At 45.4% G+C, this 17,724-nt stretch overlaps 1 protein-coding gene across 1 annotated transcript in view; it reads right to left on the reverse strand.

Annotated features, from left to right (window-relative positions):
- Window positions 1-17,724, reverse strand: part of LOC144114183 (protein turtle homolog A-like) — a 398,561-nt gene that overhangs the window by 12,490 nt on the left and 368,347 nt on the right. The window contains exon 11 of the mRNA XM_077647762.1: window positions 12,456-12,662. Coding sequence (XP_077503888.1) covers window positions 12,456-12,662 — 207 coding nt within the window. The remainder of the gene's footprint in view (window positions 1-12,455; window positions 12,663-17,724) is intronic.

Below are 17,724 nucleotides of genomic sequence, written 5' to 3' on the forward strand. Positions count from 1 at the left end.
TTTGACCTACACTGTAAGCATTGTACTACACTGTGTAACAAAGTATATTCCAATGAAATAGAAGAAACAGCATGTTAAAAATGTATTAATCACACGTGAAGTCGTTCATGCTAAGCAGCGTGTAAAAGGGCTTCGTAGGGCTAACAATAATAGCCCGTAACCACCCATACTTAACCTTGTTAGTCTGCTGTTACGAAATTGAAGGAAAACTAATATATTTTAAACAATACTACTGAAAGGTATCCTTTCTTAAATTCTCGAAAAAATTGCGCGCACAGATTCTGGCACATCAACGCAGTACTCAACCAACAACAACCAGACTACCTAAGAGAAAATTACAATTGCAGATATATGCAGTGAGTTCTTTCAGTGAACCCTCTCAAGAAACAACGGTACACTTCCTACTCTCCCATCGATTTGTACCTTCGTGCTTGGTTCCTTAATAATAACGGACACCGATATCTACAATGTTCTCAACATTAAGCTTAAAAAAGTGAAAGGTTTTGATGTGATTCCAAACGACTCCTTTAAATATATGCTGATTAGTGCAGCAAGTATCTGGTTCAGGTTTTTCTTAAGTCACCGTCAACTTCTAATCTACCGCAAGGCTGGAAATAGGGTAAAATAATACCACTTCATAAGACAGAATAAATGTTGCTAACTTCAGGCCTATATTGCTAACTAGCACTTCATGCAAAATAGTAGAGCATATCATTTTCAAACGTACAACTTTTTTCTAGAACACGAAAACGTGCTATCGCCTTAACAGCACGGTTTTAGAGCTGGCTTATCCGCCGTCACTCAACTAACAGGTAGTTCATGACCTTGGTCCTCGTATTCTCAAGCTGGCACCATAAGACCACATCAAATTTACAAATAACCACTCACAAACCGACATGATTTTACTTGAATTATCTGAACCTTTTCATTGTGGGAGTCACACCAAGTTGATTGAAAAACTACAGCAGATTATTGCGAAGGGAGAAGTTTCTGCCCCGATAACAGACTTTTTAATACACTGCTCCTAGTTTGTTACGGTCGATGATATGTTATCTGATGTCGTCCCTGTCACTACTGGAGTTGCACAGCACTCCTGATCCTGATCTTAATTAGAGATATAAACAACAATGCAGGGCGCATAATTAATTGTTCCCGGATGATTGTGACATATAAAAAGAAATTGACACCACAGCAACGATCTCGTTCTTTCTGATTTCTTTAAGACGCTCGCCGAATGGTGCTCCTAGTGGCAAATATCTGTTCATGTCAACAAATCAGTGTCACTGGCAATAAAAACAGAAAACAACCCTCTCACTTCACCTAAATCATAATGGCACGACTTTTTCGAAGGCTTGCCAACATGAATATTTAGGAATTATGTTAACGTCAAACCTTAATTGGGAAACACACATAGCTAACATTACTACTGCATCACAAAAGCTATTTTATCTAAAAGGCGCTTAAAGGGACACTGAGGAGAAATTGAAGTTGGCTTGTATCGATAGAATATCAGCTCCTGATCACAAAAACGCCGCGCTTACTGAAAACAAAGCTCTTGTAACGTAGAAAATAGCAAGAACCAAAATACAGGTATCGTGGTGACGCCATAGGACAAGAGACGCCACCTTGGAGGAATTTTCCATCCTACTTGGGACCGCGCGAATCTCTGAGGCTGACAAAGGTAGGTTGCGCAGATCAATATTGAAGTAAGTTTTGTTTTAAAACCAATAGTGCACTTTTATCACTCAAGTAAGGCAGGGAAAAGACAACCTGAATGTTGGAAGCAAAAAAAACGGATGCTTGGCAGCGCCACAGGCGGCCAGGAGAATTTCGATTTGTTATGGCTTCGCGTCTATGAGCTTTGCGTGCCCCGTGGTTTTGTTTTTGACGCGTTTCGATTTACTAGCGCCGAACAGCAGAGGAACTCCAAGTGCCGCTTCAAGTGCTAGTTAACCTTTGAAGGAGCCTGTTAAGGCTTCTCAGATGATCGCCACGGTCGATGAAAAGCTAAGATGGCACGATGGTCGGTGATCGTACAAGGCAGCACTTGTGTATTCGCACGCTTGCCCGGCGAAACATTCCCGGCTGTGCCAGTCAACTTCAAACTACTTAACGGAAATCGTTTATTAGGGACGGGAGACAAGGTACAAGGCAGTTCAAAAAAATTGCTGATGGCCTTGCTCTGTTAAGCAAGGATATACCTAGCGAAAGGGCGGATATTTCTGCATCAGAAGAGTGCATTCACTAGATGCGCCTTTATTGACGGCTGTAACTTGAGCCGTTGTAGCGGAGCGGCAGCGTCTCCGCCTCAAACGCGAAAGGCTCTGGTTCGATTCCGAACCTCGGCACCGGACTCCTTTTCTTTTATTGAGTGAGTGGGCGGGGGGTTTCAGTGGCTCCCATGGATGCCGCCGCTGAATACGTTGGTTAGCGGTTAAGCGCAGGCTCTGTTAATTCTCGCGCGCGCGCTGCACGGCGAAGTCACGTCGGTCAAAGCGAGACTCCAACTGCGCTTGACCGCTGACGCGTTCGGCGGCTTCGGCGCACTCTGACCGCACTGGCGGGGAGATTGGAGCATGTATCTATTTCGCGCCGAGTGCGCCAGCCGCCGCCGGCCCGGCCAGACTGATTTGGCTCCGCGGCGAGGTGCGCGTTATATTCAATAGCTGCGGCAGTTGGGCGGAGCTGTTCTTTTCGAGCTCAGCTATTTTAATCCATTCACACTAAATATCTGAAGGTACTGTACATGCAAGTTGGCGAGATAGCCAGATCCAGTGGACCCGTTGGATCTGGCGGAAGCCGTTGAAGCGTCGTGCGCCGGCTTTGGTTTCAAGCCGCCGACATTAAACGCGACCGCCCTCGAGCACCCATTTGTTTTTTGAGGCAAAAAATAAATAAATAACTTGGCCCTTGCAACCGTGGGAGACCTCCACGCCGCCTGCTGCGCCGTGCAACCGCGCCGTTCAAGGAATCACAATCTGTTGGCCCCAAAGCCCCGGCCAGCCTCCGATGGGCGCAAGGCGCCGACCTTGTCCTGGCCCCTTGCGACTACCCGCACTGGGGTTATTATATTTAGTTTGCAACGGCTGCTCTCTGAGGAAGGGGGAAACCACCCGCCGGCGCCTAACCTAACCGTTCTCCCTTAAAAGCATCGCACGCTCTGTGGGGCTGAGATCGCTGAAATGCAGGCCAGAGTTTTTGCGAGAACTACGTCGTCGGGTTCGGGATCCATCGTAACGCTGGCAAGACGCCGGTGCAAACGTAAACGAAGCGACGGTGGCGACCCCCGATAGATGCCTTCAACGTGCGGCGGCGGTAGCTTTCATTTCGGCAGCTGCTAGACCGCACCGCTAGCCGCCAGAAATCACGGAGTCTCCGTTTACGTCACGTTTCACGTCACTCCGTTCTGTGTCGTCATAAGAGTTCTCCGTGTCGTCATAAGAGTTCTCGAGTTTGAATCGGACCGGCGGGAAAAAAATTTTTCAACTTAGAATCAAAATTTCTTTGAAATAAATGCATCTTTCGCTCCCGGACAAGCGTCAACAAAGCCATGAAATGCCGAACTATCAGATATTGCTAACAAAAAAATTTTGATAGGGTTCTCCTCAGTGTCCCTTTAAAGTTCGCTCCAGTGAATATTGCAAGGCCTTTGCAAGAGTTATACAACATATGCACTGCAAATCCTTTACGAGATTTATTTTACAAAACGCTACCATAATTTGGTAACAGCATTTTAGAATACGTCATCAGCATAGCCAAACTTGATGGTCCGAAAAAAAAAGTAACCAGGTTTCCTCAAAGTAAAACCGTCGCACTAAATCTTCTTCACGTGTATTATGTAGCTCAGACCTTGACACATTATCGGCGAGACCAAAACAACAATGAGTGAAATTCTTTTGTTAAATTCTGGATCGTCAGTACCAAATTGATATCATGTACGTTTCATATTCGTAATCTAGAATAACATGCCGCCGTCATGAGCATGCGCCGAGTATTTTTTTTATAACGTCCCCTTCAGGTACTGAATTTTTCCTCCGGTAATCAGAGAATGGAATGAACTAAAGTCGTCAATAACGCAGACATATTGATTACCCCCGTTCGTTTCACAGCAAGAGCTCATTACAAGGAATTTTTACGATTCTTATGTTTGTTCCCGATTCTGTTTTATCTAACACTGACAATATATGCAATTCAAATTGATTAATTTCTTATTGCTCCAACATTTCCAGCTTTGCTTTTTTCTATGATGTTCTCGTGCTGTTCATTTTACTCTCCTTTGTTTTATATAGCATTTCGTGTACTTTATCGTTTGTATCTCCCTGAATCCTGTTAGTTTTTCGTTATTGGTCTCACTCCACCGTGTACTTACACGAGAAGAATAAATGGTTTGCAGAATAAATTGCCTGTCCGGTAGGCTTTTGGTTGAGATCGGGAGTATTGGAAAATAAGATAAATAAATAATAGCTCTGCACGCCTCTACACACACACCTTGCGATTAATTCTCGATTGCTGGCATTGCTGCTCAGTACAACTTCTGCGCCATCCTTGGAGGCAGTTGAGACCTGGTGCTACTTCTCTTTCCTTCTCCCATGTACAAAAGGATCATTCTACTCTTATTTCCACTCCACCTCTTGCACGTTGACGGACCAAGCTAAAGAAACCTGTGCGTTCGACGAGTGATGAAGAGGCGCGATTGAAAGTCTCGTCTCGTGAGCCCCGTCTTCGGTAGGAAGTGGCTATAAAGAAGGGTCAAGCTTCCGGCACGATACGGCGAAAAAGGGCTCTTAAACTTGTGACTCTGCTCTGACAACGGAAAAACCCGAAATCAGATCACAAGGGGCTTGTCAATAGCGCAATGTGATATGGAAGCTGGTTCTTAAAGATTCGCTCAGTTACAAATTCAACGTGCAGTGAATTCAAAGGTGCAAATTGTCCATGCAGAGTCATCTAGGCGGAAAGGCCCGTGGAAGCAGCAAAACTGAGGCGGCAATAAGTGTCTTCGTTTAGGACGACCAAAATCGCTGCATCAATGGGAGGCACGTGCATGAATCAGATGCATTGGTCCAATTGCCACGGAGGGCAAAGAGGATTCGTCGTAGGACGTTGCGGTCATCACGACTTGCACGAAGAAACCAAACCAAAAACCTCAAGTCGACGTGCAAAGTGAAACCTGGTGTGCTTTGGAGCTATTTCAGGAGATGTATAAGCCTTGCTTTTATGCAGTCTTCCTTCAGTTCGTCCAAGCACAAGGCAGGCAAACGAACAGTTGAAAAAGACGGCCAGCAAGCTTGCTTACGCAAGAGATTTTTGACATGTCTCTCCAGATGATGACAGGCAGTGCTGCCGACTGAGCATCGGAGAGCGTGTCAGCTAAGCTATATCTGCAGATCACTTTTGCTTTTCTTTTTCGGACAACAAGAAACACAAAAGACTACGGCAGGTTTCGTTTAAACAACTTGACTTTTCAGAAAGACTGCCAGAGAGAAGAGGGGCACCAAGCGATAGCTAACTGATACTTTTCTAGTTTAATTTTCAGCACTAGTGCATTTATAGCGGATACACCGTCGAAAACTGTAGCATATGGACTGCTTCCTCAGATACCTGCCATGGCTGGGCGCAAGCTAATATGTCACCAATAAACTTTTTGTTGTGTGTATTGTCGTAGCCAGGCTGGTCCAGTATCCAAGCTGAAACTTGCACAAGTTCCGGCGGGCCCGTGGCAGCAAAGAACAGTCTGAATTCTTTCAACCGGAAGGCTCTATAGGAACCAGAATTTCATAAAAATGAAAGGCTCGATCGGAGCAGGAAAAGCCGGCCTACATCACTGCCATGAGCATCTTTCTTTTTTATAAACGGTTAAGGCAACACAGTCGCCTTGACGGATCAGCGATAAGTTCCGCCGTCAACCACGTTAAATCCTCCTCGTGCGGTACAAGCCCATTTGTGGCCCTTTTTTTCACAAGGTTGGGTCGGAGATTCATTTCCCAAGCATTTCATTCTAAAGAAGCCGAGCACCAGGCAGGGGAAAGCTTGTACCCATTGTGTCACCAGTGGGTACCCGGCGGCGCTGGGGATCAAACCCCACAACTCCCGCATGTTCACGTAACTTCAACCAGACTTAAAAAAGCACTGCATATCGCAGCTCCGTGAGGCCAACCAAATATTGTTTCTTTCCCGTGTCATCACACTATTTTTTAAAATCCGCACAATTAATTAATGAGCTAAGATTAATCACGCAATATTTTTATTATTCACATCAGGGTCAAGAGCGTTCCCTTAATTAGTAAAAGGGGTTAATAAACAATAGATCAAATTTTATCTACCAACGTAGCCCATGCATGGTACTTTTTTCCAGTATTTCAAGAAAGCCCGCAAAATATAAAAGAAAGAAAAGCACGTGGATGAGCTTTCCAGCTATTGTAGTTCTTCCCAACACTTTTTCAACGAACGAAGCGCACGCGCTCCCCGCTTCGAAGTGAGCAGCCAACGTCATTCTCAGCATAGTATTGAATTTGTGTGAGCACATTCTGCCGGAATATGGAAAGTGCGCACCGTGATCTGCGATAATTGATGGGCAGGCCATCATCCTCATCATCACCGGCCTCACTGCGCACACTCCAGGCAAAGGCCTCTCCCACGTTTAACCCTGTCCTTTGCCAGCTGCGCTCACCCTATATGCCGGCAAACTTCTGAGTCTCATCCGCCCATCTAATTTTCTGCCGCCCCCTGCTACGCTTGCCTTCTCTATCCACTCCGTTACCCTTAAGGACCAGCGGCAATCTTGGCTTGGCATTACATGCCCAGCCCAAGCCCATTTCTTCCTCTTGATTTCGACTAGGATGTCATTAACACGCGTTTGTTCCCTCACCCACTCTGCCCACTTCCGGTCTCTTAACGTTACCCCTATCATTTTTCTTTTCTTGGCTCGCTGCGTTGTCCATAACTTAAGCTAAACCCTTTTCGTTAGCCTCCACGTTTCTGCCACGTAGGTGAGTACCTATAAGACAGAGTTGCATACTTTTCTCTTGAGGGATATTGGTAGACTGCCATTCATGATCTGAGAGAACCTGCCATATGCATATGCGCGTCACTTCATTCTTATTCTTCGAGTTATTTCCCTCTCATGACCCGGATCAGCGGTTACTACCTGCCCTAAGTAGATGTATCCCTTTACCACATTCAGCACCTCGCTACCCATTGTGAACTGCTGTTCCCTTGCGAGACTGTTGAACATTGGTTTGGTTTTCTGCATGTTAATTTTCAGACCAGTCATCCTGTTTTCATTGTCTAATTCATTTATAATTCTTTGCAGTTCATCTTCTGAGATCCTTAGCAAGGCGATATCATCCGCGAATCGCAAATTGTTTAGGTATTGTCCATTAACTCTTAACCCCCAACTGGTCCCAATCCAGGCCTGAGATCATCTCCTGTAAACAAGCAGAGAATAGCATTAGCGAGATTGTGTCTCCCTGCCTGACACCCTTGCTTATTGGAATTTTATTGCTGAGTTTGTGTAGAACTATGGTAGCTGTGCAGTCATTAAGGCTGCGAACCGGGCAAGCTGATACTGATTCATATTTGAACAGCGGTATAAAACTACGGACACAACAAAAAAAATTCCTCGTTGTGTCCCGTAGTTTTATTGCTCTGTTCAAATATGAATGTAGCTGTGCAGTCGGTATAGATATCTTCTAGTATTTTCACCTAATACTCTTCTACACCCTGATTACGCAATGCCTGCATGACTGCTGAGATTTCCATTGAGTAAGATGCTTTCTCGTAATCATTGAAGGCTATATATGAAGGTTGATTATATTCTGCGCATTTCTCTATAACCTGATTGATAATGTGAATATGATATAAAGTGGAATATTCTTTACGAAAGCCTACCAATAATTTGGCTGATTAAAGTCTACGGTTTCCCTGACTCTATTAGTGATTACCTTATAATAAATACCTTGTAGACAACCGACAGTAAGCTGATTGGTCTGTATTTTTTCAAGTCCTTGGCATCTTCGTTCTTATGAATTAAAGTAATATTAGCCTTCTTCCAAGCTTCTGCTACGCTCTAGGCCATAAGGCATTGCATATACAGGGTGGCTGGTTTTTCTAGCACAATCTCCACTCCGTCCTTCAACAGCTCTGCTGTTACCTGATCCTCACCTGCTGTTTTCCCCCTTTGCATTGCTTCTAAGCCTTTCTTTGCTTCCTCTTTTCTTACTGGCAGGATGTCCCATTGATGTGCGTTACTGCGTCTCTCATTTACGTTCTGATTACACTGGCTACTAGATAGATTTGTGTAAAACTCTTCGGCTCTATTAACTATCTGATCCATATTAGTAATGACATCGCCCGCTTTGTCTCTTAACGCATACACCTGGTCTTCACATATGCCTAGTTTCCGCTTCACTGATCCTATAGGATACCTGCGTTCTTTAGAGCATGCTCGATTCTGTCCATATTAAACTTCCTTATGTCGGCTACCGTGCGCTTATTTATGGACTTTGACAACTCTGCCATTTCTATTATGTCTTTAGGGTTAGACGCCTTCATGCTTTGGCGCTTCTTAATCATATATTTCGTCTACCGAGATAGCTTCTCGGTATTCTGTCGAACATCATTACCACCTACGTCTATTGCGCACTCCGTAATGACAGCAGTGAGAATACTGCTAATTGTTTGAACACTAAGATCGTATTCCTGAGTTAAAGCCGAATAATTGTTATCCAGCGATATCCTGAATTTCTATGCTTTCCCTCTTACCGTTAACTCGTAATGCGCATCCACTTCACTAGTTTCTTCCGTTCCCTCTTCAAATCTAGGCGAATTCTTAACCTCACGATTATTCGGTCGCTACAACGCACCTTTCGGATGACCTTCATGCACAACCTGCACGATACCAGGGTGAACGCATAGTACGAGGTCTATTTCAATTTTAGTCTCTCCATTGGGGTTCTTCCACGTACACTTCCTGTTCTTTTTTTCCGGAAGAAGGTGTTCATGATATGTAATTTATGCATCTCTGCGAATTCCCCCCTGTTATTCCTGGAGCCTATGCTATAGCCGCCTACCGCCGGCTATCCAGCCTGCTTCTTGTCTACTTTCGCATTGAAGTCGCCTATGAGTACAGTGCTCTGCGGTTTTACTTTATTCATTGCGGATTGCATGCCTTCATAGAAGCTTTCAACGATCTGGTCACCATGGCTGGATGTAGACACGTAGGCCTGCACCACCTTCAGCTGGTACCTCTTATTAAGCCTAACTACGATAGCTGCGATTCGCTCGTTAATGATATAGAGCGGTTTTGCCTGCTGTATCATGAGTGATGAGGAATACCGCACCTAGTTCTCGTCTGTCCGCTAATCCACGATAGTACGGTACGTGCCCGCCCCTTAGTGCTGATACGCTTCATCTGTCCTAACCTAACTAAGCCCTGTGACATCCCATAAGGTTCCAGCGCTAAACGCTTCCAGGTTCAGTTTCCAATGGCGGCCTGTCCGGAGCCAGAGAATTTTAGCACCCTCCGCTGCATGTCACAGGTCTGACCGCCGCCTTGGTCAGTTGATTCGCAGCCGCGGGGGACTGAGGGCCGAGCGTTAATTGGTTTGTTCATAGAAGGTCATGGCGAAGTGCTACACCAAGCGAAGTACTACACAAGTACTACAAATCCTGTTGTGGTGAGGGAGTGCCTGGTCGGTTCTGGTCACTGAGATCAGGCAGTATCCCAGGCCCGGTTATGCAATTCCATCGACACACGGAGTTTTTCTTCTTTTTTTCAAACCGGTGGAGAATTGCGCGGCACCGGGATTCGAGCCTCGGCCCTCTTGCTCGCGAGGCGGATGCTCTACCTCCACGCCATCGCTGCCTCTACCGCCGACAGCCAATTCGGATAGAGCTTTTATTGTGCTATCGCACGGAAAAAACAAACAAGGAAGGAAAAGCAGCGAAGTCGCATAGTTTAGGGTAGCCTCCGTTTTTCGTGTATCAATGCGCACACCGTCGAACGGAGCTGCGGCCACTCACTTGGGCACAGTCAGCGGCCACGCTTCTAATACGCTGTTGGGAGCGCTGGAGTGTGGTGGCACATGAGCGCAGTAATGTGATATTTTTCATAATACACACGTTTTATTTAAACGCCGGGAAGAAGGACCGTCGCAGGAGGTAAACAAGAGCGATGGGGCGGGCTGGTTGGTATTGCTTATCTGTAGAAGCAGCCCAGGTAACAAGACACACAGCGCCCGTGTCAGTCTCCTTCTCCGTGTGTCTTGTTACCTGCGCTGCTCCTACAGATACGCAAGAGGTGCACAGGTAAAACAATTTGGATCTGTTCTTTCTTAACCCCTTTTACGTTTTTGGCCCTAAAAAGAATATAATTTTTTTCATAATACGTCTTAGTTCTTTATCTAATGAAGGAGAATATAAAAAATTTCATGTGGAACGCGGCATGAACGCAAAAAATATGTAGTTTTCACCCAGCAGTGGTTTCCGGCTGTTTGTGGTTTCCTGTGTGGAATTCTGCGTTTTTTGTTGTGGTTTCCTCCGTAGCTGTGGTTTCCCCTGTATGCATTAAACTGGGCCATAGGCACAATGAAAGACGTTTCAATGCTCGAAAATATGCCAGGTGCTCATTCTTGGAACAAGGAAGCTACCGTGATCTCAGATGTGGACTTGGCCAGTAATAACGATGACTTCCCAGATTAACTGCGACAAACTGTTCATATTAATGACATTCAGCGCTTCGAATGGTCGCACTGCGAAAGCATGTTACTGATAGAGCAGTTACAGAAAAAACCAGCAGAAAAGATGCGTTCACAAGAGGAAAGAGTGGACAGGACGACGCTGGAAACACAGCTGAATTTTACTTGGTGAATTTTTTCTCAACGTGAGGCAGTTTACTACCGCATCTTAAGGGACCCTGCACTTCCATACGTGCCCCTAGCTGTTGTTGCACTACAAATGTCAAGAGTGTGAGAACATGTGCACTTGTAAGGAAAAGACAAACTGTCTGCACTGTGCCTGCAGCTACGATGAGCTTGTGTGTAATACTGTTCAAACTCCATAAACTGCCAACTGCACTGCATTTTATCAGGTAACCTCGATAGATTCTATGGTTGTAGGCTATATTGGTGATAATAAAGAAAAGGGCAAGAGATCACTCCATTCACAGGTTGATTTCAAATGCGGTTCATCACAGCTGAAGGTGTTCACGTAGTTGGCTCAAGGAATAACGCTCGATAAATAGACGAAACTCCTCGAAGGACTTCATTACCGAGCGGTTGAGTTCTCATGGGCTCCACGTTCACCAAGTGTCACTTTGGCCTTTCCCTAAGCTGGTCTGTGCAGTATGGCCACCTCCGCTATCGTGCACTACTTGCGTGGAAGCTCCGCTGCTTGTGAATTAACCAAAAATTGTTAAAACGTTAAGTTTGAAAAGAAATTGTTCACCTTACTGGCGCCACACATCGTACTTAAGCTTGTTTAAAGTTTTCGAGCGGGCTTAAATAGTAGTATAAATTTAGACATGGCTCTTCACGGAAACGCACGCAGAGCATGCGATGCCAATGGTCTAGGCAAACTAGGACATCGTGTGCGTTTTGTTTACTCCGTGATAATACTTTGGTATGTGTAAGGCAACTAAATTCCTAATCTCATATAAGGCGCACTTATGCTCTGCTTAATACTTTGCATCTTTCTTTGACTTTCATGCGACATGTGCCTAGTAGAATAATAGCAGTAGGAAAAATGGAAGGAAGCTTAGTTAACAAATATAAGCAATTTTTAAAAAATATTCATATGGTGTGAGCATAAGAATGGGGATGAAAAAACACGTGTGTTGCTGCGCCAGGTGCCCAGGGTTAGCTACCGGTTGCAGAAGTAAGCGTTGTTTCTTTATTTTTAACGCCAGCTAGGAATCGCGCTTGAAGACCCTTTGCACGTGGCAAGGAATTGCGTTTGTGGGTTTACCACTGGTATAGACAGAAGTAATACTACAACATGTTTTATACAAAACAGGGCATGGAAGTCCGCAGCTTTTTCATGCATTCGCATGCTAATTTATACCAAAGAGTGCAAGCAAGTTTTCAGCTTTTTTTGCATGTGTACTGTTTTCAGCTTTTTGCACGTGTACGAAGATTTTACTTGAATGCTGCAAACTTCAAGTGGTATTGGGTGACGCCACAATGAACCTGTTGGTCCCTTGAAGAAACTACTGAATTATCGACAGCACTTCGAAGTCTTTTACGCACACAGCAGTAAAACAGGAGGGTCAAAGGCGCCATGCTTGCGCGTGAACGGTTTTGCCGTTCCAACCAGTTTTTACCCATAAAGGGTCAACAGGAAATATAACCCCGTCTCGCTATGTCTGCTCACGATATGTATGCACTGCATCACATCTGAAATTCAAATATGGTAGCATTCCCGCCAGTACGTGAGGTAACTGTGTGGTGGGTACGTACGGTAATATCTCGTCCTTAACCGAAGACCGATTAATACAGCAGCTGGAAGTAACACCAGCACGGCAGCAGAGAGGGCGCATGCCAGCGTCACTAATGGTGGACAGCAGCCTGCGTGTTCTTGTCTGGCGCCACCTTCCTCCGGCGGTTCTTCTTCCTTTTGCGTGGCGTCGGGCACCACGGGATGAGACTGAGTGCGTCTCTCTTGGGCTGAAACAAGATGCAAGGAGAGGCATTAGGAAACGGTAGAGTTTTTCCCGAAATGTGTATAGCAGCATTGAGTGCACCGTTAACGAATAGAATGAATGAGATGCATTAAAAACTTCCGGTACAGTCGTTACTAACTTGGGAGAAAAGAAAAGATATGGAGACTTGCACAGCTTTTCTCATCAACGGTGCCTTGCGACGCCATAAAGGGAGAACCTCCTCAAGTTGGGCACGGCTCTGTGAGTACACAGAAGTCAATATGTAATTCAACTGTTGCTGAAATTTTGGTATGAGACATGTACTCGACCATGTCGTGAATCGGCAATTTTATACGTTGTATTGTAGTGGAGCTTTGCAAGAATATAATTAGCCCAAGAATTATTGCTTAATATGCTAGAAAATAAAACTAAAGCAGCGGAACCCGAACCATATAAATCCTAAACACAAACCAGCTCCCTCGAAGAGACATACAGAGGCCCTGGTACATTTGCATGAACCAATATGCTAGACAATGTGGCGCCAGTAATAGTTACCCTGTTGCTGAGGGCTGTTATCGCAAAGTCATAGCCTTTGTTCTTTAATGGTGAATATCAGCCTGCCAAACAATAAAGTCTAAGATCCATTGTATTAATCGTTTTGATAATTTAGAGCGGCATTTTAGAGATGCTGTTTAATGTCCTGACGCAAAATATTCCTATGAACTAGTTTTGCGCGCCTCTGGAGTAATGTAGTTGAAATGTACCTCTATCACATTTTCAGCAGTGCGAGTTCACAAGCAAAAATCGAGTAATCATTTATGCTGTATGAGTACACACGTCTGCGGACACTAAACAACCAATCCCTCAGCATGTGGACAGAGATTTCTGCAGCCCTTATTGGTTTCGAGAAACTTCACAACTAGATCTCCGAGAGTGCGCGCTATTTTCAGACTAGGTGGTGTTCGATTTTTCGATTCAGGGGAACATTCCTCTCCGCGCCACTGAATATGTGCAAGTGTCACTTTTCGTGACAGAGGTTTTAGGCAACAGCATGCCATCAATGCGGATAACTTGACGTGAAAACACAGCACAGCAGGAATGGACGTGCACGTATGATGACCGCAAGAACACGCGCCTAGAAGTTCCTTCGTGCAAATAATTTTCCGGACCGATGAAGTACTTGTACGGCTCTCCGCCTTTGAGCATGAGGTGCGGTATGCAAGTTACGGCATTTGGGGCTAAATAATGGCAGAAAGTCCTGTATAGTTTAATAACGTTAGTGACCCCCGGCGCAGGGGGAGAAGGCGCCAAGAAATGGTTGGCTGCTTTTGTGTGTCGCTCGCATAACCCCGTTGTTCTGCACTTTGCTGATTTCTCCTGCCTGACTTCATCGGTGGAGAAAACAAAAAGAAAAAATTGCGAGTGATTTCTCTGTAGAATGTATTAGCATGCTTTCCCACAGTAGTTTATATAACAGACGTGGCGTGCACGTGGACACATTATCTGGCTCTTAACCGCTTTCGCCGGTATGGGCCGAATTGCAGAGAGTGCTCCGCGCAATGAAATGCATTTTCAACTCATGAGTTCACTTCTGTAGTATTTGCCACAGGGATTACAGAACGTGATTTCTGCGTTGTTCCAGAAAGTTTAACTGCATTGCAGACGATACTTACTTTTTTGAGCGACAAAAAGATTTATTTTCTTATCCTTGCATGAACCGCCAGTTTCTCCTTTATAATATGCATGTTTTAGTGTAAAAATGTGTTCCTTTTTCCCGTGAACCACACATGCGTTCACACGTTGCACTGGTCACACACGACATATGTACAAATAATCTCTTTACAAATGCAATGGAGTTTTGGTTTTGAAGGAAGAGAGATATTCCAAAGCCGTAGTAGAAAATAAGAGCTTAAAAACGCGGGCGGTTAGGCCACACACTTCGTAAACAGTTAATCCCATTTCTCTCGAAGGTCATGACCGAAGCAGGGGGGCCGAAGGCCAGCCCAGAAGAGAAGTCATACGGAATTGCCAAATTATGTAAGCGGGAATAGAATGCTGAGGATAACAGACGGATTGTGAGCGTCTTAATGTAATGACAGTGGCAGTTCTCTGCGTGAGAAAAAGTATACAGCCCAGTGACTGAGGCACAGTCGACGTGAGAGGTTCCATTGCACTGACTATTTGCTAATATGCTTCTTCAGAGGCGTGCACGCACTATAGATGTGCCGTAAGGCTTCTTTTAAATGAAACCGAATCAAAGCAAAGTAAGATAATTGATGATTGCTATTATTGTTTATCGCGTGAGGGTTACAGCTGGGAAACAGCCTCAAGTACAGTGTGAATGATCTACGCAGCTCCAATGGGTAGAAAAAACATCAGTGCAAATTCTGTGTTTTCTGCATTGCGATATCAAAAGAGGGATTAAGGTTCCCGTTTCCCTTACCCGTCTCTGAATCCAAATTGTGCCGTTTACGCCATGCATGCGCTGAATTAAGTGTTATTCAGAACAATGCGATTTTCGGCAAAGTTATCAAACTTGAGTCATGGGGCACACATTTTTGATGCGAGACCATTTGAAATTCGTTAAGACAAGTGACGCGAGCCAACAATTGTAGAAGAACTTGCTTTGTGGATTCAAACCCCGCGACTATATGTGTACTATACACGTTGTTCTTTGTTCTCAGAACATTGTCATAGTATTCGTGATTCGTTTGGTGTTACACCTTACTTTACATGAACTTTCAATTTTGTGTAGTCCATGAGTGTTCTTTGTTATGTTTCCCTACTCGCAGCTGCAGCTGCAAAAGAAAAGGTCCATGTAGGGGAACCACACTGTTTCTCAGTCCTCCTCAAGGGCTTTTAGGTTGCGTCCTCAAAATCTCCATTATACAAGATGCAGGCACGATTTCATTTCAGTGGGTTTCCGTGACATTTGATAGAAAAAAGGCATGGTGATTGCGAAGTGTCAATGACCACATTTCTTATTGCTTTGTCTAATAGCGATACGTGCTCTAAGGTCTTTCATGTGGCGAATGACATTGTTAGAACCTGACCTCGCGTCCTCTTTTTTTTCTGAATAGACTGTGTTGCCTGTGGCGCATCTTCGGGTTCTTTCTCAGAAGCCAGACTAAATTGTACTAGCCACTCAACGTAACGTATATTTGTGTGTTTCGACGCACTGCGAAAATCCTGATAACATATTGGAACCACCTCAAGCCACATCGGTGAATAGCTCCACTAATGAGCCAATATGACGGCGCAGAGATCGCCTGAAAGAGGCACCACGGCTACAGTCAAATTTATCACTACTTGATCCGCAGGCTTTTCACGACGGCTTGCGCTTCAAGCAAACGGTCTCTGCGATCCGTCCGCTCCCCTAAAGTCCACTAAACGTCATGTAAAGTCGAGCTCGGCAAAGGCTGCGAAATGTTTTGTAGCGTAAGCTACACTGGCCGAGGTTGAGCAGTTTCGCGCGGCTCCTGGAGAGCCGTGCTGCGCATGCGCGAGGAGCAGTGATGTCAGACAGGGCACAGCTGACGCGCCGGAGCCGCTGCCGCCGCCGCGCGCGCCTCGTCGGTCTGCGCATTCTCTGGAAACCGCCCACGTGACCAACCGCGTGACGAACCACGTGACCAGCCACGACGCCACGCCGCCGGCAGCTGCTCCGCACCACGTGACCTACCACGTGACCAACCACGTGGTCACCCCCCACCCCCCCTCGCACACTCACTGAATAAAAAAAAAACGCTGTGTCGAGGCTGGACATCGAACAAGGGCCTTCGGCGTTTGAGGCGGAGAAGCTACCACTCCGCCACGACGGCTCAAGGTTTAACCGTGAATAAAGGCGCATGTAGTGAATGCGCGCCTTTCATATATTAACTCTTCCGAACCAGATGTTGCCGCACTTTCGCTACGTATATCCTGGCTTAACAGAGCTAGGGCATCATCAATTTTTTTTTCTACGTGAATGTTTGCTTGAAAAGCTTGCTTATGTCCATATTTTGAAATATTGCGGACAAACATCTAGCGTTTCTAGAAAAGGATTTGAAGACGAGTGTTCCTCATGACTAGAGCCCTTTCTCATGTCTCGTAACATGGCCCAGAAACGAAGGTGGTTCCTTCTATAGATTTATTTTCTTCCCCAGATTCCTGCTATTATTTTTTCAGTGTTTACTGCGCCACGTTAGTGTATTTAATTGCATGAACCACTAGGCCGTTCCCAACAACCTAAATTCAATAACGTTCGGTAACCACGAAGTGCTTAGCACAGAAACCAATGGCAAAATCTGCGCTTAATTTTCTCTAAAATTTTTTTTTTCTCATTCCAAAAGAAAATTTCACCGGGCTAAGATAGATTCCAGTCGCCTATAGGTGCGGAACTAGAAGCTCGGCAGAAGCCTTACATTCGGCCAACGCCACAGCGGGACGTGCCCGTTCTTTGCAATGGCTTGTAGCTGCACGCGTCGGCATGTGGTCGCATGGTAACTGTTGTATAGCGTAATTCTATTTCTTTTTGTGATGAGTGGATTATGTTTACACTTGTTTTATGTATGTGTGCTGATGTTTTGACTATTTTGTGCCCAATGGTCCTAACGTCATCCAGTCCACTATGGTGCTGCATTAATAAACGCTCTCTTTTGTGACCTACGGCCGCTGAGTCTCGGGCCCTTTCACTCGGCCGGCCAGGCCATCACTGCGATGGCGACGATGACGGCGAGTTTGGTCCCTCGGCCTAACTGCAACGAAATGTAGCTCCCAATTCAGAAATCTGTACAGGCGATGCACGTCGTTTAAATTTTTTTTTCATATCGTTCTTACAGATTCCAGTAGTCAGGTCTGCGGCACAACCACCGTCGGCACCTTCAAGGTTTCACGTGAGTTAAACGCTTTTTCAACCTATTCACCGCCGCTACCCGGAGCATCTGCCCCATTAGTTCTTCGAAGTTCGGGAGGGAATTCTTTCAAGCAAAGCAGCGTCAGCTAGTTCACCCACACAACCATTCCCCATACTGTTCCCGGTCCGGATATAGTCGTCACACAGCGTCCACGACAACGTACCCAGCGCAAGCAAAAAACTTTTTCCTCGT

This window comes from Amblyomma americanum, chromosome 1, assembly GCF_052857255.1.
Source record: "Amblyomma americanum isolate KBUSLIRL-KWMA chromosome 1, ASM5285725v1, whole genome shotgun sequence".
Taxonomy (NCBI): Eukaryota; Metazoa; Arthropoda; class Arachnida; order Ixodida; family Ixodidae; genus Amblyomma; species Amblyomma americanum.